The sequence below is a fragment of the Ursus americanus genome, chromosome 15 (assembly GCF_024610735.1).
Source record: "Ursus americanus isolate L20-20 chromosome 15, mUrsAme1.1.p, whole genome shotgun sequence".
NCBI lineage: Eukaryota > Metazoa > Chordata > Mammalia > Carnivora > Ursidae > Ursus > Ursus americanus.
This window is the reverse complement of record NC_142141.1, coordinates 56,869,640-56,895,729: the sequence shown is the minus strand read 5'-3', so window position 1 is coordinate 56,895,729 and position 26,090 is coordinate 56,869,640. Positions and strand designations below refer to the sequence as shown.

Here is a 26,090-nt window from a genome sequence, read left to right as displayed (position 1 = left end):
TGCTGGGAAATTGGATTTCTTACTCAGATTTCTTTTTTACTTTCTTCTTCTTCTTCTTCTTCTTCTTTTTTTTTAAGATTTTATTTATTTGACACAGAGAGCACAAGCAGGGGGAGTGGCAGAGGGAGAGGGAGAAGCAGACTCCCCGCTAAGCAGGGAGCCTGATGTGGGGCTTCATCCTAGGACCCTGGGATCATGACCTGAGCCGAAGTCAGGTACTTAACCGACTGAGCCATCCAGGCACCCCAACTTCTTCCTCAGATTTTATTTTTAATTAGTTTTTAAAATCTTTTAAGTCTCGTTTTTTAATTTTATTTTATTTTAGAGAGAGAGAACATGCTAGTGGGGGAAGAGACAGAGGGAGAAGGGGGAGAGAGAATCCTCAAGCACACTCCCTGCTGAGCACAGGGTCCCACACAGGCTTGCTCCCAGAACCCAGAGATCATGACCTGAGCTGAAATCAAAAGTCAGACACTTAACCAACTGAGCCACTCAGGCACCCCAAGTCTCATTTTTGAAGATCTCTTATCTAATCCAACTTGATTTACCACTTACTTCCTTAGTTCAGGCCTTGCTCTTCTCCATTTATCTTTCTCCATAATCTATGTGATAATATCTGGGTCATTTAGAAAGACATGCAAGGCTTAGCATAATCTCACATTGACTTTCCAGCGTCCTATCCCAGCATGGTGTGTCTCGAATTCTGCTCTCCAGCCATGTTCCCCTCCATTAAGTCTCCCTAAAATACTTAGCTATTCCTTGTTTTGCTCTTTCTCTTTGAAATAACCTTCTTCCCCATGTTTGCCTGGCAAGGTTTTATTATCTTTCTTCACAGTCCAAATTAAGGTTTTATTCTCTTGAGTTTTTCCCTAACTGAAGTAAATCGTCACTCCCTCCTTATGTATTTGGGTCTGGTCATGGAACCAGGAAGCACAGGGTTTGGCTTTAAATATTGTTAGGATAGATCCATTTTGGTAGTCAGTTACACCTAGAAGTTTAGCAAAGGTTTTGGACTACATAGTGGTTTTTACTCCATTCTTCTGTTAAGAACAATTCAGGGCCCATGATATGCCTGGTACTTTTCTGTAGGCTAGGTATATAACAGTGAACAAAACAGAATCAAGAAAATTCTTTTCTTTTGGAGCTTACATTTCAGTGAAGGAGAGGCAGCCATAAAAACAGATAAAACGTAGTAGAGTATATCAGAGGTCATAAATACCGTGGGGGAAAATGAAGCAGACAAAGGGAATAGAGAGAGTGGTCAGAATGGGGTTGTAATTTAGAAGAAGTGACTGATGAGGACCTGAACAGGGGACAGTTGAGGAAAACCCTAAAGAAGGTGATGAGGGAGTGAGCCATGTGTATTCCTGAAGGTAGAGTATCCTTGCAGGTGCTCAGGCAAGTACAGTGACGTCGAGGTCTGTTTGAGGAGTAGCAGGAAGTCCAGTTTGCCCGGAGTAGAAGGAAGAAAGCATGGTAGTTGGCTATGAGGTCAGAAAGGTCATGGAAAGTCAGATCCTAAAGGGGCTCATAAGCCAGCGTTAGCACTTTGGCTTTAGCGTGAGTGATTTGGGGAGTTCTTGGAAAGGTTGGAACAGAAGAGTGATCTGATACAGGTTAACAAGTGGCTGCTGTGGCTGCTGTGATGAGAAGAGACCGGGTCAGGGCGGCCAGGGCAGGAGCAGGAAGCCAGGTGGGAGGATAGTGCCGTGATCCTGGTGAGAGATGAGGGTAGCTGAGGTGAAGGAAGTAGGAGTGGAGGTCATGAGAAGTGAGATTTAGGGTGTTCTTAGGGTCCACTCAACAGAACGCTGGCTGTTTGAGTATGGAGTGAAAAAAAGACAGTCAAGGATCCAAGTTTCTGTCCTGAGCACCTGGAAGGATGGAGTTGCCATTTGCTGAGGTGAGGAAGGCTGTGGGGGAGCAGGATTAAAAGGATAATGATCAATTTAAGGTGTCTCATGTCTGTAGGAGACATTGAGTTGGCACTTTGGATATAAAGTTAGGAGTTAGGGAAGATATCTGAGTGGTATCTAGAAACTTACAGAAACATGGTATTTTAAGCCACATGAGTTTGCACTTATCCAGAGAGCCTGCATAGACTCTGAGAGCTTGCATAGAACCAGAGCTGGGGACCCTCCATTGTCTCCAGCCCAGGAAGCTGAAGGGCAACTAACAGATCTAGAAAGGCATCTAGTGAGAAAGTGTTTTGAGGAGCAGGGAGTGACCAGTTGTGTAACATGCTACTATACAGCAATTGAAGTGAGCACCAAGACTAATCATCAGATTTAACAACACCAAGGTCATTGGTGATCCTTGTGGGGAACAGTTTTGGAGGAGTCAGAGGAGAAGCTTTGCTGGCTTCAAGGGAGAATGGGGGAGAGGTGATAATGAGGGTGAGTTCATAAGACTCTTCAAGGAGTTTTACTGTCATCCCATCAGATGTTTAGCATTGCTATAGTTATGATGGAAAATAGATTCACACTGTAAATTACAGCTGTTTGTAATTGTCCTAGTGATGCTCCAGTGAGTGAACTGTCTCTTGAGCTACTTCTGCTTCAGGTGGTCTTGCCAGCGCTCCTTGAACAGGGACACACGCGGCAGTGGCTGAAGGGGCTTGTGCGAGCTTGGACCGTTACCGCTGGATACTTGCTGTAAGTAGGCAGGTGATAACCCTTCTGACAGAGTATGTTCCAAGCCCCACTCAGGAAATAGTAGTTTTAAGAAGAGACCATTTAGTGGTAACTGCAAGTTGTATATAATACTTCTTTTAATTAATTCTTAAGTTTTCCTATTTTTCTAATTATTGTTCGTTTTTTTATGGAGAATGTATGCATGTTTTTACCCTCTTACAGAGGTTTACTGCTGGCCCAGGTTCTTTGATTTCATTATACAGGGTATCAGTAAACATTTTTTTCAGTGCATGAAAAGCAAACCAACTTAAATCCTGATTTTTTATTTTATTTTATTTTAAGATTTTATTTATTTGAAAGAGAGTGAGAGCGTGAGCTGGGGGGAGGGGCAGAAGGAGAGGGAGAAGCAAACTCCCCACTGAGCAGGGACTCCAAAGCAAGGCTCAATCCCAGGGCCCCAGGATCATGACCTGAGCTGAAGGCAGATGCTTAACTGACTGAGCCACCCAGGTGCCCCCACCCTGATTATTTTGGAAGTCCTATCCTGGCAAGTGGTTTCTGGGGCATTTAGTCAACATGTTGCCTTTATTTTTTTTCAAGCTTTCCATATTATATACTTATTTTAAAGTTGAATCTTTGTAATTTAAATGTTTCTTTCAGAAAATATGTGGCATTCTGCAGAGACCTTCCTGTGAAATCTGCATTTGGTTGTGTTGGGTTGAGCAGGTGCCCATCTCTGCCTGCTCCGCCCTTGCATGTTGGCCATGACTGACATGTGGTCTGGAGGTTTTAGTTGAGCTCCATGCCACAGCAGACACAGTAGCTGAGCTGAATTTGTGGCGTGTTGTGGACATTAACATTAAATTTGGAAAGGTTTACTTTAAAGCAGGTACCAACATTTAAACCAGAATGAGGTATTTAATATTGCCGTGTACAGATTCTACTTGTACATTTTCTACCTTACGTAATAATAAGAAAGGAAGTCTCATGTCTGCTGTTTTATTCTGATCTGAAGTGAGAATGTAATTTTTACACAGGGATCTTCATTCCTATTTATTGGGAGACCAGGAAGAAAACGAGAACAGTGCAAATCAACAAGTTAACAATAATCAGCATGCTCGAAATAACAACGCTATTCCCGTGGTGGGGGAAGGCCTGCATGCAGCCCACCAAGCCATACTCCAGCAGGGAGGGCCTGTTGGCTTTCAGCCTTATCGTCGGCCTTTAAATTTTCCACTCAGGGTAGGTACTATAAGACTTGAGCAGGAGTCAAGTTCTTTCAAATTTCTTTTGAGAAATTTGGTGCTGTCATTAGTGCTATTAGTATGTAGTCCTCTGTATAGACATATCTTAGTCTCCTGACAAGAACCCCTAGTCTTCTCATTAGCGTAATATATGTAAATGTCAGATAAGTTTATCAGATTTTAGAGATGGGTCATAGTGTTGGGACTCTGTGTGCTTTTGCTCCCTGCTGTTTGAAGGAAGTATTGTTAAAGACCATAGTGAAAATAAGAAATTAACAGTATTGATCTATTTCAGGTATGTGTCAGGAACTAGAATGGGCACTCTAATGTTTTTCCCCATTTACTGTCCATCCCAGTACTGCAAGGGAGTAGTAATCCCATGTTTACATCTGATGAAACTGAAGACCAGACTGGTTAAGGAAGTGCCTGTCCCAGCGCAGCTTTCCCCGCAAACTCCACCAAAACTGTTCTGGACAAGGGTCGCGGCTCTGGCTTTCGTGTTGTTAAATCTGATTGTCAGGTCTTGGTGCTTACCTCACTTGCTGTATGGTAGCACAGTTGGTCACTCCTTGCTTCACAGAACGCTTTTCCGGAAGGCATTCAGGAATCTTTGTGGAGGAGGTGATGCTTTTAAAAGTCTCTAAAGTTAGGCCAGGCAGAGAACAAAATGGAAAAATGGAAGGGCACTCCAGGCACGTGCCAAACCAAGAGGCAGGTTAGATGTGGTAAGTTTGGAACTGCAGGAAATTAAGTGTATCTAGAGGGTGGGGCCTATGCAGGTGAGCGTGAGAGATGGGAGGAGTCCTGAGAGATGAGGCTCTTAGATGGGCAAAAGGTACTTTCTGGCCCAGATCAGAGAGAATTGGTAGGTTTCTCAAGCATCGAAAGCTGACAGCCTTAAAGGCTCCTCTTAGAATGTGATTGTAGGTCCTTTTCAATCTTCCCGCTAGAGCTCTGACTTCTGGGCAGGGGAGGTAGAAGGCAAGCAACAGTTGCTCCTTTCCTGCCCAGGGCAGCTGCTTTCCTTTTAGTGTGTTCCCTTTTTATCTGCACTTCTCATCACAGGAACCACCACCTACACGTGGCTATTTACATTTAAACTTAATTAAAGTGAATATAGTTTGTAAGGATGTGGTATAATGATGTGCTAATTACTTTAATGGTGGGAATCCCCTTACAATGTGTGCATATAGCAAATCCCGTTGTACACTTTAAATGTATTATAATTTTGTCAGTTATGCCTCACTAAAGCCATAAAAGTACTTTTCTGGTAGGATTACACACAGAGTAGTAAACACAGTGTAAAATTTCATTACTCGTTCATACTGACGTCAAGTCAGGTGCTCAGGGGCCACTTGTGCCAGTGGCTGCTGTGTCATAGGTCAGCCTATGAGTTGGCCGCCATTGGAATATGAGCTTCAATAATCAGTAGCTTTTTTTGGACAAACAAAAGCCTACTCCTGAGAATGAGATTGAGAAAAACAGCACAGCCACCTGGTTAATTTGTGTAATAAATGAAATTTTTAGAATTTTATAGGATGCAGTTTCCATCGTCCCAGAAAGTTCTAATTGGACAGCACTGTTAGAGAGTAAGCTTTCCTTTTATAAAAACTTGTTTTTGAGAATTTGATTAAAAAGTGAATGTTTTTAGTTTTAATTAATAGGGGAAATTTAAGCTGATTTTATTTTATTTTTATGCTCTCTGATTAGAAAATATATTTACTTGTTACATGCTGATATATCTGATTATGTGAAAGTAGACACTTATTTTCTTTTGGCTGAAATTATAGGTAATTTTACCTAAAATAAAAATTTCTTTTTATGTGAAATGGAAGGAAACCTGGAAACACAGGCAATTTCTTTTTAGTGGGAGAATTGTGCTGATTCTTTGAGGGGTGTCATGAAATACGTTGAGCACATACGAATCATTTATGCAGTCTTATGTTTTGCCTTGCAGATTTTTTTGTTGATTGTCTTCATGTGTATAACCTTACTGATTGCCAGCCTCATCTGCCTTACTCTACCAGGTATGAGCTAATGGTGTGAGAAGATGCTTTGTATCTTTCATCAAGTACAAACTTGAAATAGTTTGCCCCTTATTTTTCATTGAATATGGGATATTGATCTTTTTAGGGCTCTCCCTCTTCTTGGAGTAATTTGTATTGGAACAGAGGGGAGAACAAAATCAAGATAAAATTCCTGATTCATTTTTAGAAGTAAAGTGTGTGTGGTCACTCAATTTTCTTAGAGATAGCCTCTTTATAGTATGGGTTTTCAAAAAGTTACCTATGTGGTTTAAATCATTTTTTCAAGCCAGTCTTTTGATGCTAATTATGTTTGCCCTCATTGTATCTTTTCAGTGTTACTAGAAACTTTATGAAGCCAGACTGTTTCCCTTTATCATCTGGTATTCACAAATCCTAATGTTAAAATTTCAGCTAGACACCATTTCCTTATCTAATGAGTAAGACACTGTGGATGAATATAATAGTTTGTCATGTTCTGCAAAGGTCAGCAGTAAATGGGGTTGAGTCCAAAGCCAGTGACAAAATCTCAGGAACAGCTTGCTGCCCCTACCCTTTAGTGTATACAGCAAGCCAGAAAATTCTAAATCATACTTATACATGTTAGCTGCCTAAATAATCATTAAGTGGAAGATACTCTTCATCTCTTACAAGCACATAAATACATATTGAGTTAGTATCTTGATTATAGCACTACCTCTATAATTTTATAAATTTGTATTAAATACTTGAGTTTTTCCACGAGGGCTAATAAGGTCAGGAAGGAACAAGTAGGAAATGTAATTTCAAGTGAGGTTTCTAAAAATAATGAGAATATTCTCTAATCTGCAGGAATTGTAATTTAACTTAAAGTGGTGGTAAAGATAAATTTTTTTTACATGTTTCTGAATAATGACTTGGACCTTTCGAACTGTGCTAAGAGCTCACTACTCCTCATAAATCACAGCTCTTAAAGTGACAAAGTGTGATTAACAGTTGGGTACAGCATAGTAAACGTTCCTGAGAAAAGTTAGTTTTTGAATTTTGGACTGTTTTACATTTGTGGTTTTTATGTTCCAATTTCATGTTTTTATCAGAAATATTAATAAAAACTTAAAAGAAGGAAATGTAGTTTAGTAACTGAATTTGGCAGTAAAAGTACTTCAATGTCATTGAGTATTGTTAACTGAATATTTCCCTGTAAACCCAGTCCTACCATCTAATGGGAAGAACACAATCATGTTTAATCGTAGAAATGCTTGGTGTCCTAGTATGCATTTAAGATGGCAAGGAGGCTGTTTTTCCCCATAGATTACTTTTCTGATGATAATTTACTACAAATTAAAACCTTAACCCTGTCCTCTCAAAAACACTTGATTAGAAGTATGTGAAATTATATCTGTCTGTTTATCCATGTGTTTATTTCATATAACATTTATGTGTATTTGTCTTTAAAAATAACTTATCTTCACACCCAAACCGTTTTGTGAGGTTGCAAAGAAGTCTGATTGCCAGCATTGGCGGCTTGTAAGACTTAACTGTTGAGCTGATTTAATGTAATTGAAGGCGGTGTGGTGCAGTGTGGTTCATTAGTCAAGAGCATGAGCTTTGTCACATAGGCATGAGTTCAAATTCAGCCCCCACCCTCATGTGACCTTGGTTGGACAAGGTTCTATTGCTGAGCTTCGGTTTCTTAATCTTAAAATGGAGATAGTGGCTGCTTGGATTTGGGGAGGATTAATGATACAATATATGGAAAATGCTCAGCACAACCACTAGTTCCTTTTAGGTATTTGAAAATAATAAATAGTACTGTATTAAGAGGGAATCAATCCATAGAAAAATACACAAGACATTTGGACCTTGCTGTTCTTTCTAGCATTATTGAGGAGTAACCATGTGAAGAAAGTTACTTTATAAATGATCTTGCCTGAGGTAGATTTTTATTGGTATAGTGTAGAATTTATTTTTATTAACTCTTTATCTGAGGCAGTTCTTTAGACACTTCTCAAATCTGTTTAAGTTTTGGCATATTTGGATCTTTTTTCTAAGAAAATTAATATGATCTTTATTGTGCTTTAAAATATTATGCCCACTTCTTATTACAATAAGCTTAGTTTTCTGTCTTGATGAATGAGTCAATTGAAAGTTAATCTAAATTATTTGTAATGTTCCTAAATGATGAAAGTATTGACAGCATGTATAATAAATTCCCCACTTTTGTTATATTATGTGTATAATGATTTTATTTGGTGATAAAAACAAGAACAACCTCCTCAATCTTTTTTATTTCTGAAAGAACAATTAATTGGCATGGCCAGTCAGGGTAGATGTCACAGGAGAGCTTGTCCCCACTTGACTTCCTATGCTTTGGTTGTGTCTTAATCAAATAATTGCATTCTTTAGAGTTTGTGGGGGTTTTTGTTGTTTGTTTTTAATGAAGAGATTGTTATATCCAAATGTGATGTCTTTTTACTTATCACTTAAAATGATTGAAATAATTGAAAATACTAACAGAACAACACCAGGCTAAATAGTTCTTTTTACATAGATAGCCACATATCTCATTTATCAGCCTTTCTATTTTCAGTATTTGCTGGCCGTTGGTTAATGTCATTTTGGACGGGGACTGCCAAAATTCATGAGCTCTACACAGCTGCTTGTGGTCTCTATGTTTGCTGGCTAACCATAAGGGCAGTGACGGTGCTGGTGGCATGGATGCCACAGGGACGCAGAGTGATCTTCCAGAAGGTTAAAGAGTGGTCCCTCATGGTAGGTTTTTCTAATAAAGAACTGATCTCATAGGACAGGAGTAGTGGATTTTTTTTTTTTTTTAGTCGTTTCTTTGAGTCTTCTCACTTTCTTTTCTTCATTATGCTGATAATGTCAAGAGAACTGATTTTTTTGAATTAGAAGGAGTATTCCTTTAAGACAGTAGTAGCTTTCTGGTTCATTCTGGGAACCACAGTCAGATGTATTCAGGGGTCAAAAGAAAACCGTGCTTTTAAGTGATCCAGTTAGGCCCTTAAGTAATGTAATTAGAAAAGTTGTTTTGGAAATTTTTAAGGAATAAGATAATCTGTAGAATTTAAAATCAGTTTGTTTAAGTGGAAATTTCCTTTAAGATATTTTTTCTAAAATTTGATTTTTTGATCTATTTGAATATGTAAAATCTTGACTTCAGGATTAAGTTTTATATGTTTTTCATATAAATGGGATTCCTTTAATTACACATTCTATTGCTAATTCAAGAATGCCTTGGCTAATGTGAAAGTGAAGTAAGTAATGGAAATTATTACTCAGTAAAGTACTTGGTTGCACAAAGATGGGGAAAAAATGTCAGTGTAAGATGATTGTACAGGTGTGGTGATTTATTGATTGTGATGTTGGCCATGACTGATAAATAGGTTTAGGTCACTACTTATACCTCTTCCTTTGTATAATCCTAGTTTTGTATCTGAATTTAGATTTTCATTTCACTGAAAGGTTAATATTAGTGTTGAAAGAAAAACATGAGATTTATTGTATATTGTGAACAGAGGACTTCAATTGCTATTTAATCCCACAAGATAAGGAGACATGTAACTATATTTAAAATACAGAAACCAGCTAATAACCAGTTTTCATTTGATATTCGTCTTTATCTTCAGTATGCCATTTAAAAAAGCTAGTACTGCATCTTCACCCACATCATATTAGTCTCGTTGAAACAGACATTCTCATTGAGGCTACCTTAAGAAGGAGGGAGGTCCTCAGACATCAGAGCCACTCTGAAGACTCTTTCTTCATCAGGATTCTGTAGTGACACTTTCATAGTCTCTCTTTTTTTTTGCTTTGTGTTGACTTTATTTTCATTCTCTGTTGCTTTGTTCAAATGCTAGATCTGTGGCTCTAGCCATGTGGCTAATGACTACCATATTGACAACACAGATAATACGACATTTCTGTCAACATAGTGAGTTCTGTTGGACCATAGAGGGTTCTGGAGGGAGCCAATTTGATCAGATTGATTAATTACTTTCACTGGGGTTATGCAGAGCCCTTTTTGTATACCAGTCCACCTCAGGGGTCACAGGTCAGCCTGTGAGTTGGCCGCCATTGGAATAGGAGCTTCGATAATCAGCTTTTTTTAGACAAACAAAAGGCTACTCCTGAGAATGAGACTGAGAAAAACAGCACAGCCGCCTGGTTATTTTGTGTAATAAAATAAAATTTTTAGAATTTTATAACAAAAATGCATAATAATTTCATGCTTTCGTTATAGCTTGAGCTTGTATATACACATTCATATTTCATTTAATGGTGTAACATAAAATGTATGTGAGGTAATATTTGTTCAGCATCAGGTTAAAGAAGAAAAATAAATTTCCAAATGGAATAGAGAGTTTAGCTAAATATCAGAAAGACACTGGTGACATGGCCTTGTTTCCTAATAGATCATGAAGACTTTGATAGTTGCTGTGCTGCTGGCGGGAGTTGTCCCACTCCTGCTGGGGCTCCTGTTTGAGCTGGTTATTGTTGCTCCCCTGAGGGTTCCCTTGGATCAGACTCCTCTTTTTTACCCATGGCAGGTAAGTGCATGACTTTTTCTCATTTTTCTTTGTGGACTTGGAATCAGAAAAATCCTTGATTTTTTTTTTTTTTTTGAGTGATTATAGGCAGTTTGTTTAGAAAGACTCCTTAACTTTTTCTATTGTAGGAACCCTTATAAAATCGATTAAATAATACACTTTAATCCATTACCTTCAAAATATGCAGGTCATATAATTCCTTTAAAAGTTCTTTATAGGTTAAAATGTCACTCTTCATTTAGGCTTCACCTGATATTTAGAGATACAAACTAACATGCATTGATCTTTCCACTTTTTAGTTAAGGTGAGATATCTTCTTCTGGTTTGAGACTTTAAGCAGTAACTTACATTTTTTTAAATAATTACAGCATGTTTTCCCACAAAGTCACAGGCTTATTAAAAAGAGCATTCTGATGGAACCTTATAGGTCACAACAAAGATCTTAAAGCTGGTTGGGAAGAAAAATACTACTTTTCTATAGTATTTAGAGCCTGGTATTAGCATCATAGACTTCAAGTTCTTAAGAGATCCTAGGGGAAAGAGCTAGGCACTGACTTCAGTCATTCAGAGGCTTTTCAGCCTTGTTTCTGTTTCCTCTTGTATATGATGGTGGATTTACTGGAAATGAAAATTATGTGGGCTGTATTTCCCTTCCTCTACTTTCCAGATGAGCCTCCACAAACTTCATTTAACAGCACATATTATGTTAGTGCTCTAATGTGTGCTAAAACCCTGTATTGTATAACTCAGATGGAAATGAGGCCAGTGCAGGAACTTCTTGTGCACCTTACAGGCTGGTGGGCCAGCCAGCCAGGTAACAGATGGGCTGCTCTGTGACTGGGGCAAGCACAGGTTGCTGCGGCATCATGTGGGAGAGTATTTATCCTGGTTTTGGGAGTTGGGATTTGGTTTTCTGTAGGAGACATTGTCTAGGCCAACCTAGTAGAGTACAGAGGAGTGGGTAAGAAAGGAAGACGAGGGGCGCCTGGGTGGCACAGCGGTTAAGCGGCTGCCTTCGGCTCAGGGTGTGATCCCGGTGTTATGGGATCGAGCCCCACATCAGGCTCCTCTGCTATGAGCCTGCTTCTTCCTCTTCCACTCCCCCTGCTTGTGTTCCCTCCCTCGCTGGCTGTCTCTATCTCTGTCAAATAAATAAATAAAATCTTAAAAAAAAAAAAAAAGAAAGAAAGAAAGAAAGGAAGACGATAGTCCAGAAGGAGGGAGGGGGCAGACCACACAGTGAGACATACGTATGGAACTACCTCAAATCCAGTGTGCTCTGGATCAGACTCGGAGAGGAAAGTGAGAAATAAAGGGAAATAATTAAGCACATGTGATGTCTTTGTGTAAGAGCTGTGTCGCAGTATAGTCAGGTAGTATCAGGGATTGAAGGAAAGCTATTTCTTACATAATAATGCCAGCTAACAAAGGTAGAGGCATTAACAGATTTAGAAAATCACTATTTTGCAATAGTTAACAAAATAAATGATTCCAGCAAGGATTGTCAGTGGATACGGAACCCATCAGGTGAAAGGCGATGGGTCTTCAGTTACTATTGCTGCCTAGCAAGTTATGTCACAACTGTGTGGCTTAAAACAATCATTTATTGTGTCCAGAGATTCTGCGGGCTAGAAATTAAAACAGGCCATATTGATTTGTCTCTGCTGCATGTTAGATGGGGCCTCAGCTGGGAAGACTCAGTAGCCAAGTGTGATTTGAGAGCTGTGGCAGGAATCCTTTGGAAGCGTCATCACTCACCTGTGAGGGTTGACATTGGTTGTTGGTTTCACTCCAGTTGGGCAGTCAGGTGAAGCTCCTGGATGTACCTGGGCTTCCTCACAGCTTGGTTGCATCAAGGGAGTTGGGCTTCTTCTTACACTGCACTTGAGAGAAATGAGTGTCCCAGCAAACAAGGTAGGAGCTGGGCCACCTTTTATGACCTCATTTCAGAATTCCCACAGTATTGCTTTTCACTACATTCTATTGGATACAAGCAAGGCACAACGGTTGGCCCAGATTCAAGGGAAGGGGCTATAGACTCTAGCCACTTGATGGGAGAAAAGTTTGTAGGCATGTTTCAACAGCACTGCAATGCAGAAGTAGTTATTTGAATGGTGGCAGAATGTCATCTTACAGATCACTTGATATCCCAAAGGAAAACACACAACTTTACTATGGAAGTAGGACAGATGCTGCCTTAAGCCAGTGATCACTGCCAGTGCAGCAAATAGGAAGTGTTTGCATCTTGATGTTATGCAGTGTGCAGCACTGAAAAAGAGCAGGTAGCCCCTGATGTCCAGGAGCCGGCCTGGCATCATCAGGTAGGCCTTGGTGTTCTCCTGTCTGGCAGAAATAATTGCACAGAACATCAGCATCACACGAGACCACTCTGTGACCGTGATGGAGCCAGACAAAAGCAAGTCCCTATCATAATCATGTCTCAACACAGGCAAAACATGAGCATTGTCAGATCACAAAAGTGAGAAAACAACCCCCCATTCCCAGCTGACATCGCTGGCTGCTGCTTCATTACCAACTACAGTTTTAGCCTCAGTCAGTCCCTGCTTCTGGATAAGATTCAGTAAGATACCCAATATAGATTACCTCGCTTTCTAAAGGATTTGACATAGAACAAGGCCCTGCTTCCTTAAATTCTCTCATATCGCTTCAAACAAACTGAAATACTATAATGAGCTTTTCTAACATTCTTACTGAGCACCCCAACTTCCCCATACTGTGTTCTTCCTCAGTGCAGTGAGTAGTAAATGCAGCTTGCACAGTTACATGTGTGTCCTTGGTGGTCTTGACAGTACCCAACATTGTCATTTTGCAGAGTAACTGGAAACTATCCAGTTTTAAGAATATTTATATATTATGACCTAGCAGTTTCACTTTTCCAGATCTGCTGCAAAGAAACATTTACATGTGTGCAGGAAGCGCAACCAAGGCTGTTTCCACTCTGTCATTTTTTATAATGTCAAAATTATAAGCAACCCAGATGTCCATCAGCAGAAATGACTAAAGAGATGTGATATATTTTTACTTTGGCACTTAGTGCAGCAGTTAAAAAGAGTGAAGTAGAGCTGTATGTTTTGCTATAGATAGCTCTCAGACATGTTTTTAAGTAGGAAAAAAATACAAGTCGTAGATGGATATATGAAGCATGGTATCCTTAAAATTCTGGATAAAACTCTAACATTTGAAAGAACTGTTTGCTTTGTCTTCATCCCTGACTTTAAGCTACTTGCCATCCCTGTGTCAAGCAGCTATAGATTTATGGGAGACTTGACTTTTGGAATTCTAGCAGAGAAACTAGTGTTGTGTGTTCTGTCCTGTGGGAAAGGACTGGATATATCAGTGGATCTTGAAAGAGCTTGAACCTGAGCAGTCTGTGGACTTCCTCAGGTGAACATGAACCTCACGTGGGTGCCTTCTAGACTCCCAAAGGCCAAGAGAAAGCTGAATTTGTGGGTCGAATCTTCCCTGCCGGGGATCCTGGGACAGGACAGAAGCGGCAGGGAGGCTTTCACCATGTTCTCAGTAGGGGACTGGCATGTGCTCTCCCAAAGGTCTAAAGGGCTAAAAGGTCCTTTTGCAGCCCTTTAGGTTATACTTAGTCTGACCTGAGCCTCATCAGACCTGCAGAGAAAAATACCAAGTGGTTTATCTAAGAGGGTGCACAGCAGCAACAGAAAGAAAGGTCAGGCAGAGCAATCAGAACACATGCCCTGTGACGTGGAACTGCTCACCGAGCCATGAGCATCCAGTGCAGATCAAGGGGAGTATGTGTGTACACACACACACAATGGCAATAAAACAAAGTGAAACTGTGATGCTGTATAGTGTGGATCTCAGACATTCAGTAGATGAATTAAAGACGTGGGTAGGGGGTGCCTGGGTGGCTCAGTCGTTAAGCGTCTGCCTTCGGCCAGGGCGTGATCCCAGGGTCCTGGGATCGAGCCCTGCATCAGGCTCCCTGCTCTGCTGGGAGCCTGCTTCTTCCTCTCCCACTCCCCCTGCTTGTGTCCCCCCCCCCTGTCAGATAGATAGATAGATAGATAGATAGATAGATAGATCGATCGATCAAATCAAATCTTTAATAAAAAAATGTGGGTAGTCACCATTGAAGTTCAGATTGGGCTCCTGGAAGACCACTGCCAAGCCCAGAGCAAAACTGAATGAGTAGGAAGTTGAAGAGAAAGGTAAGGGCCTTGGAGAATATATCCAGGGGATTTAGCATCCCCTAGTAAGAGCTCCAGAGTGCAGAAATGAGGCAGCATGGAATGAAATAGAAAAAATTAACTGAAGAAAGTCCTGATTCTGTAGGTTAAAGGGCTCATCAGATTTGGTGAAGTGGACATTGAGATGAGACTGGTAAGAAAAACACATATTTGAGCATATCTTGGTAAGATTTCTGAATTCTAAAAGTAAAGAGAAATCAAACTTCAAAAAAGAAAATCGTACTGGTAATGGACTTTCTGTAGCACCCCAAGCCATATAGCAGAAGAGCATCCACAGACTGCTGAGAGAAAAGGGACAAAAACCAAGCTTCCTATACCCAGGCAAAATGTCATTAGCCATTCGTCTGTCAGAGTGAAGAGCCATTTTTAGGATGTGCAAGAATTCAGAGCGTGCATCAACCTTTGACCCCATTTGAAGAAGATGCTCACAATACTGACCAGCCTAATCAGTGAATCAGAACATTAGCCTCAAGATGGTGGACAAAAAAGAGGAAAACCGTATGAGCAAAATCCATATAAAAATGATACCACATCTTTTCTATGGGATGTATATGTGTAGATATAGATAAATGCATAGGGGAAAAAATGTGGAGGGTACATACCAGTGTTAGCAGTGGTCATTGGTGGGGAGGAATCAGGATTTGGGCTGGTGAGGACTCCAGCCTTCTCTACAAAAGGTTTTGGTTTTATGTAAGAATGGATCTAAGTGTTACATGTTACCTTTTAAAAAAATACATTAAGGGGTGCCTGGTGTCTCAGTTGTTAAGCAGCTGCTCAGGTCATGATCCCAGGGTCCTGGGATTGAACCCCGTATTGGGCTCCCTGCTCAGCAGGGAGCCTGCTTCTCCCTCTCCCTCTGCCTGCTACTTCCCATACTTGTGGCTCTCTCTCTCTCTCTGTCAAATAAATAAAATCTTTACAAAAATAAGTAAAATTTAAAAATACATTAAAAAAAAAAAAAGACACCAGGCTATGAAGGACTTTGTGTGCCATGTTGAGGACTTTGGGGTTGTAAGCAGGGAATTGACCTCAGGTGGTCTGATTTGTGCTTTAACATGTCATGTGGTGGTGGGGGGGTGGCAGTGGTGATTACTCTGGCTGCCTGGTAGAGTGCTGGTATGGGCAGGCCAGAGGCACAGTGGAGAGCATGGTGTGGCCATGGAGGTTTTAATAACAGTTCAGCAGTACTAGAGCTAGAAGCTCTCTGTGAGCCTTTGGGATAGTTTCTTTAGGCCAAACATGGCTCCACAGGCTTATTTTGACTAATTAACTTGGCTAAAACCAACACGGCAGCCTAAGATGGTTTGATGAAATAAAATCACGTCCCTGTTTTATATATTTGCCTATTGAGATTTCCATTAATGTTCACACATTTCCTAATTCTCTTGGAAAAGTAACGTAGGTTTTTGAGAGATACTAGAATTTGTTTTGTTAGAAACATTGAAATTGAGCTCTGGTGACGGGGGCGGAAGGGGGGCGGCAATTTCCCTGGATTTTCTAGTGTATGTTAGTCTTCCGTAAAATTGTTACTAATCCTGCAGAACTTATGTTTTGAAATGAAATATGCAGGAAAATTGTATAGCCTCTCTGCTGGGTTTATTACTGAAAACGAAAATCTGTTAAATGGTTTTTATTTCCCCGGGTGCCTGGGTAGCTGTGTCAGTTAAGTGCTCTCGACTCTTGATTTCAGCTCCGGTCAGGATCTCATGGTCCTGGGATCAGACCCCAGTAGTATCGTAGTATCAGGCTCCCTGCTCAGTGGGGAGTCTACTTTGTCTCTTTCTCTGCCTCCGCCCCTCCCCCTGCTCTCTCTCTCTCTCTCTCTCTCTCTCTCAAATAAGTAAATAAATCTTAAATGGTTTTATTTCCCTAGGACTGGGCACTTGGAGTCCTGCACGCCAAAATCATTGCAGCTATAACACTGATGGGTCCTCAGTGGTGGTTGAAAACAGTAATTGAGCAGGTGAGCAGAGTCAGCTTTCAGGAGAGCCTGGGAGTGGCAGAGGTGGTGCTTGGCCGCTGGGGCTCTTCCGTTTCATTTTTCCACCTTTCTGAGTTTTCTACACATTTTCTCCAATAAGTATATATAACTTTTTTTTTTTTTAAAGAAGACTGTTCGCTATTTTATCGCCATGAATTTTCACCAACCACTCTTTTAAAACTTCCCTTATCTGAATTAACCAGTGGCTCAAAGTCCCTAAAACCCTGTCTAAAGTAAAGGCAAAAATTAGCACATGTGTTTTTTTCCTGGGGCAGGAGTTCGGACGTAGGCTTGGTATTCAGTTTTCTAAATCTGTAGTAGAGTAAAGAGGTTGTTGTTCGAGACAAATAAAGGGCAGGGGCCCCTGGGTGGCACAGTTGGTTGAGCGTCCAGCTCTTGGTTTTGTCTCAGGTCGTGATCTCAGGAGGTTGTGAGATCCAACGCTGTGTCCATCTCCGCGCTCAGTGCAGAGTCTGCTTTGAGATTCTCTTTCCCTCTCCTCTGCTCCTCTCGCTCATGCACATGCCCTCTCCCTCTCAAATAAATAAATCTTTTTTAAAATAAAGGGCAGAAAAAAATTAAAAAAAAAACAAAGCTGATACTGTACACCTGAAACTAATATAACATTGTATGTTATTAACTAACTGGAATTAAAATAAAAACTTAAAAAAAATATATCCCAGAGCCTTAAAAAATAGTAAAAATAAAAAATAAAAACACATATCTTAATTAAAAAAAAAAAAAGCAGAGGTGTTTGGGAGTATTCTAGCTGCATGGCACCTAAGTCTATTATTGTATTATGGAACTGTCAGATAACTTGATCATTGTGTCGATAACCTTGTAAAAAGTAGTTTGTGCTTCTGTACAATAATAAGGCTGGGAAGTATGATAATTCATTTTAGGAAGATTTCTATCTAAAATAACTAACATAACAGATTTTAGTACTTCTTTAAGTTTTACTTGTCTAGAAAATGTACTTGTGGACAACCCTCTTATCCTTAGGTTAGTGCCAAATAAATTAGGTGTTAACAGTTCTGTGGCAGTAAAGGTACACCTCCTTTTGATGTATAGGAAATAAAAACAGTAGTTATTAGCTCAGTATGCATAAGAAAATTGTCAAAAAAATTCCTGCACTCAGAGATTTCTGGGAGTAGGACGAGCCGGGAGTTGCTGTTTGTTCACATGCATCTCTCCACTTTGGAGTCTCCAGGTGAGACTTTGGCCCTTGCAAAGGAGTGTGAAGAATATGGGCTTAATCACAGTTGGAGGCTGTGAAACATTGTTGATCTTTGTAATATTTTGCTCTCTGATGCCTTTTTTCCTCCTACATATGTGTAGGTTTGAGTAAAAGGGTTGAAAAACACTGGGATGCCTTGTTGCATTGATTTAAATGCATTTGGGTTAAATAGGTTTCTTTGGATTGTAAGGATGCCTTTGGAGGGTTAAGCGGGTTGCCATGCACATCTGAATGCTCTGGCCCATTCCTGAGGGAGTGCGTTGAGTGGCACGGTACTCTGACTGTGTCCAGGACAAGTTCAAGTGCTGGGGAGAGAACAGGAACAGTGATCTTTAGTTTTGTCCCCCTCTGCACACCATCTTTATTTTCCGTTATTCCCAAAGTTTTCCCGCTTCCATTCATTCTTTCCTCTGAAGTGCTATTCATTAGAACTTTCTGGGTAAGATTATAAAAATGTTGTAGAAATTCTTGAAATAAAAAAAATTATAGAATTCTTTCATATTAAATTTTTATATAAATTATCTTCGATTTGTCAGAATTTCATTTATACAGGCTTTTCAGAAACATGTTTCCTGTTGATAAGGTTTTCTTATATTCAGATAAAGTGAATGCAGTCTTGAGTAATAGTACAGATCACTCGTACACAAGACGTGTGTGCGGTTTCAGGTTATGTGGCCTTCATCGAACATTATTGGATGTGTCTGGCATTGCATGCTGTAGGGCTAGTGCACTTATGATTCTAGACTGGCGTCTGACTGTTTCATCCCTTAGCAGAGTTAACTACAAAATGTAAGGAAGTAAATGCATTTCTGTAAAAACTTGTGAGCACCATACTTATGTTTGTCTTCAAAATTTGTCTTGACTTTGGGAAAAGTAACCCAATAGATTCAACTCCTTGTGTCCTGGATTCAGTAGAGATTGCTCTGTTAATTGGAGGAATTTGTCCTGTATTCTTGTTCTAATTTTCTCCCTCATGTTTCAGGTTTATGCAAATGGCATCCGGAACATTGACCTTCACTATATCATTCGTAAACTGGCAGCGCCAGTGATCTCTGTGCTCTTGCTTTCCCTGTGCGTACCTTACGTCATAGCGTCCGGCGTCGTTCCTTTACTAGGTGGGTAATGCTGGCGGGGGAGCTGGAGAGAGCGTCTTTATGAACATCGCTATGTTATTGTCACTTCCAGTATCATAGGCTTTCTGGCTCCATATGATTAATTTGTAAAGATAAATCTAGCTAAAACAGTGATTTCAGAAGACTGTTTTTCTTAGACTTGACAACTTAGGGCAAGATTTGGAGAATCATAAAGCTCTTTGGTATAATTTTTTTCTCTAGGCAGGTGAGAAAGTATTAACATTTACACTGTCCCCAAAATAGGAACAGATTTCCTTCAGATTGTCTTCTCCTGACTAGAAGTGCTATGATCCCATACTTGTAAAATCAAGGGAAAGTGTTTTTATATTTAATCATCAAAATGTTCTTTACCATAAAAGGAAGAACAAAGAGGGGATGGATGGTATTTAGTAATACTTCAACAGCTAGATATTATCTTATCAATTGTGTGCTGAAGAGTCCTCACAGGACCTTAAACCCAGTATGTTCAGAATGATACACACAATGTTTTCCCCTCCCAAGTCGTCGTCTTCTGATTTCCCTCTCTCAGTGGCTAGTGTTATCATCCAACAGGCTGCATGAGTCAGAAACCTTTTAGGTCATCTGTGTCATCTGAGTCTCTGCCTTCCCTACTCAAATGGTCCCCAAGTCCCACTGACCCAGCCTCCGAAACTCATTCTCTAATCCTCACCTCTCCCCTGGGCTCTCACCTTAACCGCAGTGGCCCCCTATTTGGTTTCCCTGATTTGAAGCCACCACCATTAATTCACTTTCCACAGTGACCTTTCTTATGAATGAGTCTCATTGTTCCTCTTTAGTGAACATCCTCTTGTTGGTTCCTGCGTGGCCTTGAAAGCACAGTCCCGCTCCTCAGCATGGTTCACGAGGCTTCTCTCGCTGTGACTGCTGCATTCTGGCCTCACTCCAGGCCTCACTCCATCTCACACACGAGTTTCAGTTTTAATTAAGCACCACCAGTCCCTTCTTCCTAGGGGAAGAACATATTTTCATTTCACTGTCCTTCCACATACACTTAGAGTTTTTCTTTTTTGGTTTTACAGGTGTTACTGCGGAAATGCAAAACTTGGTCCATCGGCGAATTTATCCATTTTTACTGATGGTTGTGGTATTGATGGGGATCTTGTCCTTCCAGGTCCGCCAGTTCAAGCGCCTTTATGAGCACATTAAAAATGACAAGTAAGTCTATACTTCCATTCATCTAGCTTAAGAGGTCTTGTTTATTAATTTTTGTTTCTAATGTGATAAATCATAGTTGGGAAAAGTGCTCAGATTCTGGATATTTTTTGAGGTAGAATTAACAGGATCTGCTAACAGATTGGGTGTAGGATATGAAAGAGAGCATTATCAAGGACTCAGTTGGGCCAAGCAACTGGGAATACAGAGTTGTCATTTATCTAGATGAAAGTACTGGGAGATATTAGGAGGGAGAGGAAGACTTTTTAATGCCTGTTCCAAATAGTTTTTAGTTTTTAGTCTGTTGCCAAATGTTTTGGTCTGACAGTATATTAAATAGTTTTGTATAAAAATAAGAAGCCTGTATGAGGACTTAGCCTGCCTCAGCCCTGCCTGCAGCTGGGGGCCACTGGGTCACTCTGACCATTGTGGAGGGAGGCTGTGAGGCCCCTACAGAAGTATTGTAGGGCCTCTGTTTGGGGGACACTCTGTGACCTGACCTCAGTGAGAGACTAACAGTGGCCAAGGGAAACACCTTCCTGGGCTGGATAACTGCCCTCTGACCTTCCATTTTCTGACAGAAAGCTGAGTCCTCTTCTGCTCTCATGGTGTCCAGCAGGGACAGGGAGTTTATAACTCCCCATCTGGGTTTGCCTGGAAAGTCCCAGTGTCCACGTGCTGTCTTGTGTCATTGTTAACAACATCCCTGTTTATTTGTGAGTGTCCCAGTTTAGACAGAGGATTATATGGTCACCTTATTTGCTCTGAGGATTCTTAAGAGTAATATTTTTAAGAATGAAATTGAGGGTGTTTAAGGCTTCTCCAGAGCATTTACTGGCAGTAAAAATACAAGTACACTTAGGCAGTCAGAGTATAAAATTCCGTCCACCACGGAAGAGCAGAGGGGGGATTTCAGTGATGAGTGTCAGTTTGTGTCACCGCACTTGTTTAGGCCGCCGAGTACCTTCTGCAGGCAGAAGGCAAACGACACGGCCTCGGCTTCTGCTGCTTTCTTCTTCGGCGCACGTCCCCCGCCCTGCTCGGCTGCCCCAGTATCCTTTCCCACCCCTCTCCCAGCCTTTCTTATTTGTTATTTTCTGCAGCCCAGTGCACTCTTTTCTCTCTCCTCATGTGTTCCTTCGTGGAGAAAACTGTTGAAGTGCAGGCTCTCTGGAGGCCGTATCTTGGGTGCTATTGTTTCCCTGATCTCTAGCAGTGTTTGAGCGTGGGGTGCGCGTGGGGCCGGCTGCGGCACGGGAGGGTGCTGGGGCATTAGGGAAAGTGGGAATGGGTTCAGAGTCTCCTTTTTCTGCCACTGAGTTACTATTGCTTTTTATTGCTTTTTCATTGCCGTAATGCTAACCCCATTCTTGACATGACATGGTATGTTTTGTGAAGACGTGTTTGTCAGGTAGAACTATGTGTATTATGTTAGAGTCTATTCAGTTGTCATTGTTTAAAACATGTATAAAATCCTCACAGTTTAAAAATCCACTGGTTGGTTGGGGAACAGTGTGGAAAGGAGTAATTAACTTTTGGAGAATTGGTAAGACAGAAAGTATTAAATAGTGGGATCATGGATGAAGAAGCAGTAGGATTAGTGAAATGTTTTAAAAAGTGACATGTTAAGCTACTTGGCATGAACTGCCAAAATATCTCATTAGGCTAGTATTTGTTGGCAGAAAAGTGGTAGGTGAAATCAAGATAGAAAAGCAAATGGTGAAGAGTGAAAGTTACTGCCCTGAGTCTTTAGCACAAGCCAGGCCTTTGTTGCCATGGCCTTTGTATGCTTTCTGTTTCTTACCATGATCATGGGACATGGTACTGTTGTTTTTACTTTACTCATGAGTCAACTGGGTCTTAAAGACCCAGCTCCCGGGCCACCCTGTCACGGGCTGGCTTCATTCTCCCACACTTGCACCGGTGGCTAAGGACTTACAGGGCACTCCTGAGTGTGCAGTGCTGACTCCAAACAGGCACCTGTCACTCCGGCCTCCTGGAGCTTGTTGCCATCGTCAGCTTGGTCACCCAGTGTTCTCTGAGGGTCAGCTTGCAGGCCATCACCTCACTGAGTGAGGCACACCACTGCTTCCCCACAGCTGCTGCTGTCGTCCTGGGGGTGTATTGTCTGTCGTTCCAGCCATGGTCACTTCTGTCTCTAGTCTGCAGCCCTGTGCCCTTTGCCCTATCCTCCCTCTCATCACAGCATATAAAGCTCTGTTCTTGGGCCACAACCTCCTGCCTTCTGTCCCTTGCATACACTCACGTCTCTGCCATCTCTCCTTTGAACTTACTGAAAACTTTGCCCTTTGATTTCTACTTTTCTCTAGAGCTAGAGCTTTTCCAGTCTGCTTGGCTCCCTACCTAGCTTTCTGTCTGAAGGTCATATTTCTAGTCTGTTTCTTCAGATCTGTTGACTGAGCTGTTTTATAAAACATCTGTAACAGATAAATCCCCTGAATAAGCTTATGTGCCTTACCTCCAAGTGTGTGTGAGTTTATGAAAACCCCTAACGTATGGACCAGAGCATGTGCTCCATTGCCCAGCATCTGAGACCTTCCGACGTTTGCTGTTCTGTTTTCCACCGGCCTACACCTCACTGTGAGGTGCCTGCTTGTGTGCCTTTTGCCAGGTGTTCATTCTGGAGTCCCCTTCTACCTGTCTAACCATTGAAGGGTTTTAAGTGGGAATGATCTGATTTGCATTTAAAAACTATCACTGGCTGCTCTTAGGAAGAATGTTTAAATATATAAGATCATATAAGAGAGTAACCACCCTGTTTTTACAACCTAGATACCTTGTGGGCCAACGCCTCGTGAATTATGAACGGAAATCTGGCAAACAAGGCACATCTCCGCCACCTCCACAGTCGTCCCAAGAATAAAGTGGTTGTCTCAACTACCTTGACCTTCCCCTTGCCTTTACGTGTCCTTTTTTGTGGACTTCTCTCTTTGGAGATTTTTCCCAGTGATCTCTCAGCATTGTTTTTAAGTTAACTGTATTTGACTTGTGTTCTCAGCATTCAGAGAGCAGCAGTGCAAGGCTCTGCTGCCCTTCCTGCATCTTCCGACATCATAGCTGTCTGAGATCTGTACATGTGTAAATAGAAGTTCCTGGATACCCTAAAACCTTGGATTAAACAGAATGTGCATTGTACATCTTTAAGCAAAATGTATATTAATTTATTAAATCTAGTTGTCACTTTATTTTGGACCTGCTGTGATCTTGACAGGAAACGTGCCACAGAGCCATAGTGCAGAGGCAAGACTTTTTAATGACGTCTTTTGGAGCGCAGTATCGTGGTGTTCCTAGCAGTTCTTATTAAGTAGACTGTACATTCTGTCTTTCTTGGCTGTTCAGACCTTACCAAGAACTTGAAAGGAAACAAGTAGAAATCAGCAGTGGAGTGTCTGTGGTAAGAGAACATGAACTCTGTGCTTCACTGTCAGTCGTTTTTGGAAGTTATTTTGTATAACACCAAAGCTGTTGTACATTTTCTACTGCCTGATTTTTTTTCATGTGTCTGTGTTTATAATATTGTATAGTATCTTGTGCTAGGTGAGGAAATTATTTTTAATTTTGATAATTTAATATTCCTAGTGATCAGCATTAGGGGTTGGGTTTTTGTGCTTGTTAGGGGCATGTCTATATTAGAGAAAACCACAAATGTTCCACAAGAACATTTTCATTAGTTCCCTTTAGCCCCCCCGCCCCCGCCTTTTCCATACACAGCTGTCTTCTTTTCCTTTTTGGCAGCAGTGGCCAAAAGTCTTGCAGGATCACAAGTCTTATAAAATAACATCACCAACAATGCGTCATACTGGAATTAGAACACATGGAGATGTTTCTTAAATGTAGATGTGGTTTGTGGTCTTAAACCATTAGAGAAGACTGGTGAGAACACCTGGTCCTGCTGGTTAGTGCACCATTGGGTGAGGATTAGGGAGTACATTCTTCCTAGATTTCCATAAGTAAATCCCAAAGTTCCCAGAGCTTTTTGTTTACAGAACAGAACTACAAATAAAACCAACTTGATTTTACTTGTCCAGAAGGAAGCTGGCTTGAGCTGGCCTTTTAACATAGGAGTGAAGAATGTATTTAATTGGAAATGTGCTGTAAAATCTCAGAAAACTGAACACTTATAAATCTGGTTTCCCCTTCTAACCAAAGCTTCGAGTAAGAAGTTTAGACAAATAGAACATGGGCACACAATCCAAGTATTTAATGGTAATGGTATATTTTAAGGGTGGTGTTTGCTTTTGAATGATAACCTAGAAGTTCTCAGAGAAAATGGACAGCATAGGTCTTCAAGAACTCTTAAAAGAGTTTCCATATAGTATTAAAATCTGTAGACTCTAATCTGAAGATTTTTTAAATATTAAAGTCAGCCAAACATAAGCTACCAAAAAAGCAAACATGTTCTGGTTGTTTTATATTTCAACAATTTTTCCTGAAGTGGTGATTACTTTACTTTAAAAATATACTTAAAACCTCAGTATCAAAAAAAAAAAAAAAAAAAAAAAAAGCTTGACATAGGGTTCAGTGTTACACTTTTTGGCACTTTGTAGCAGTCCTTTCTCTTGTATTTGAAATAAAGTCTTTGCTAGCCCTACCTTTACTTAGAAATTTAGTCCTACTTTAAAAAATTAGGAGCATTTTAAAATGTAATGCCACTTGTCGTGGTGTATGTCTATATAAATTGTTCTCTTTGGGAGAAAAATATTATCGATTGGGCATATAACTTGATTATATTAATTTAAATTTCTTTTTTAATTTTTCAGAGAATTTGTAGATCTTGATGTAAAGTCATTGGAACACCTTTATCTGTTTTACCAGGAAGAGATCTAGGCAGATACCATAAAAGATTAAAAATTGTTATTCTACAGAATTTTAAATGAATCTTATCAGATATTTTATAAAAAAAACAAAACAAAAAAACAAACCGAACATATATATGAATGTGTATGAATGGCCGAAAGTTGCCCTCCATTTCACTGGCGATAACTTTATCTTGTTGTACTTAAGGATTTCCTCTTGGTTTTCAGTTGTGCTTTGTCCTCTTTTCGATCAGATGAATACTTCCGTAAGGAAAGCATTTGCTGGCATAATATTTACATGGGTCACATCAGAATTTTAGTATTAACTGATAGTCTTATAAGCATTTGAAACGTCCAGTTCAGAAAGTACTAGTATTGCTGCCCTTCTTCCTGTAGATTTCTCTTTTTTTCCTATAATAACATAGTTTTGCTTCATTTTACATTGGGCTAAAACAGTCTTCAAGTAAGTTAATTAGGAAAGACCCTTTTGCTTTATTTTTAACTGTTTATAAATTGAAGACAAATCAACATTTGGGAGTTAGTTTCGCATGACCAGTTTTCAAATGGTCATAGTATGAAGTGTGCAGTTGTTCCTCATTAGCAAATTATGTTTTGATTTTTAAACTATTAAATACTAATAGTTGAGGTGAAAACTGAAGAAAATGCCAATGTGAAATTTATGTATAGCTAGCCTTAAAAAAGTTCCGTGTTTTTAGGTGATTTTTTTTCCTGTTAGTTTGCTGGAGAAACAGTGGAAATTGGACATCTCAATTCCAGATGTAAACAAAAAGTAATTTTTATTTCAACATCTAATATAGCTGTTATTACTGTGGATTCTTGTCTTGTGTTTTTTCTTTCCCTTATTCAAAGTAATAGAGAATAACTTTTTCTTAAATGATTTGGTCTTAGAGATGTCATTTCTGTATTGGCAAATTCTATTATTAAAGTGTAACTCTTGAATTTAGGTTGAATTCATGACTTTGAAAACAAAGCAGCAGTGGACATTTCTCCATTGTATTGTGTTTACAACCCCCCCCCCACACACACACGCATGAGA

At 40.3% G+C, this 26,090-nt stretch overlaps 1 protein-coding gene across 2 annotated transcripts in view; it reads left to right on the top strand.

Moving 5' to 3' along the window:
- Positions 1-25,865, top strand: part of MARCHF6 (membrane associated ring-CH-type finger 6) — a 78,351-nt gene extending 52,486 nt beyond the window's left edge. The window contains exons 18-26 of one of the 2 annotated variants that reach the window (XM_045787146.2): positions 2,517-2,654; positions 3,671-3,875; positions 5,835-5,904; positions 8,471-8,652; positions 10,317-10,451; positions 16,566-16,655; positions 18,893-19,025; positions 20,084-20,219; positions 23,010-25,865. In XM_045787146.2, coding sequence (XP_045643102.1) covers positions 2,517-2,654; positions 3,671-3,875; positions 5,835-5,904; positions 8,471-8,652; positions 10,317-10,451; positions 16,566-16,655; positions 18,893-19,025; positions 20,084-20,219; positions 23,010-23,100 — 1,180 coding nt within the window. In that variant the 3' untranslated portion in view covers positions 23,101-25,865. Of the gene's footprint in view, positions 1-2,516; positions 2,655-3,670; positions 3,876-5,834; positions 5,905-8,455; positions 8,653-10,316; positions 10,452-16,565; positions 16,656-18,892; positions 19,026-20,083; positions 20,220-23,009 lie in introns of both variants that reach the window. The other variant, XM_045787145.2, reaches the window with a different exon arrangement.
- Positions 25,866-26,090: the final 225 nt, after the last annotated feature.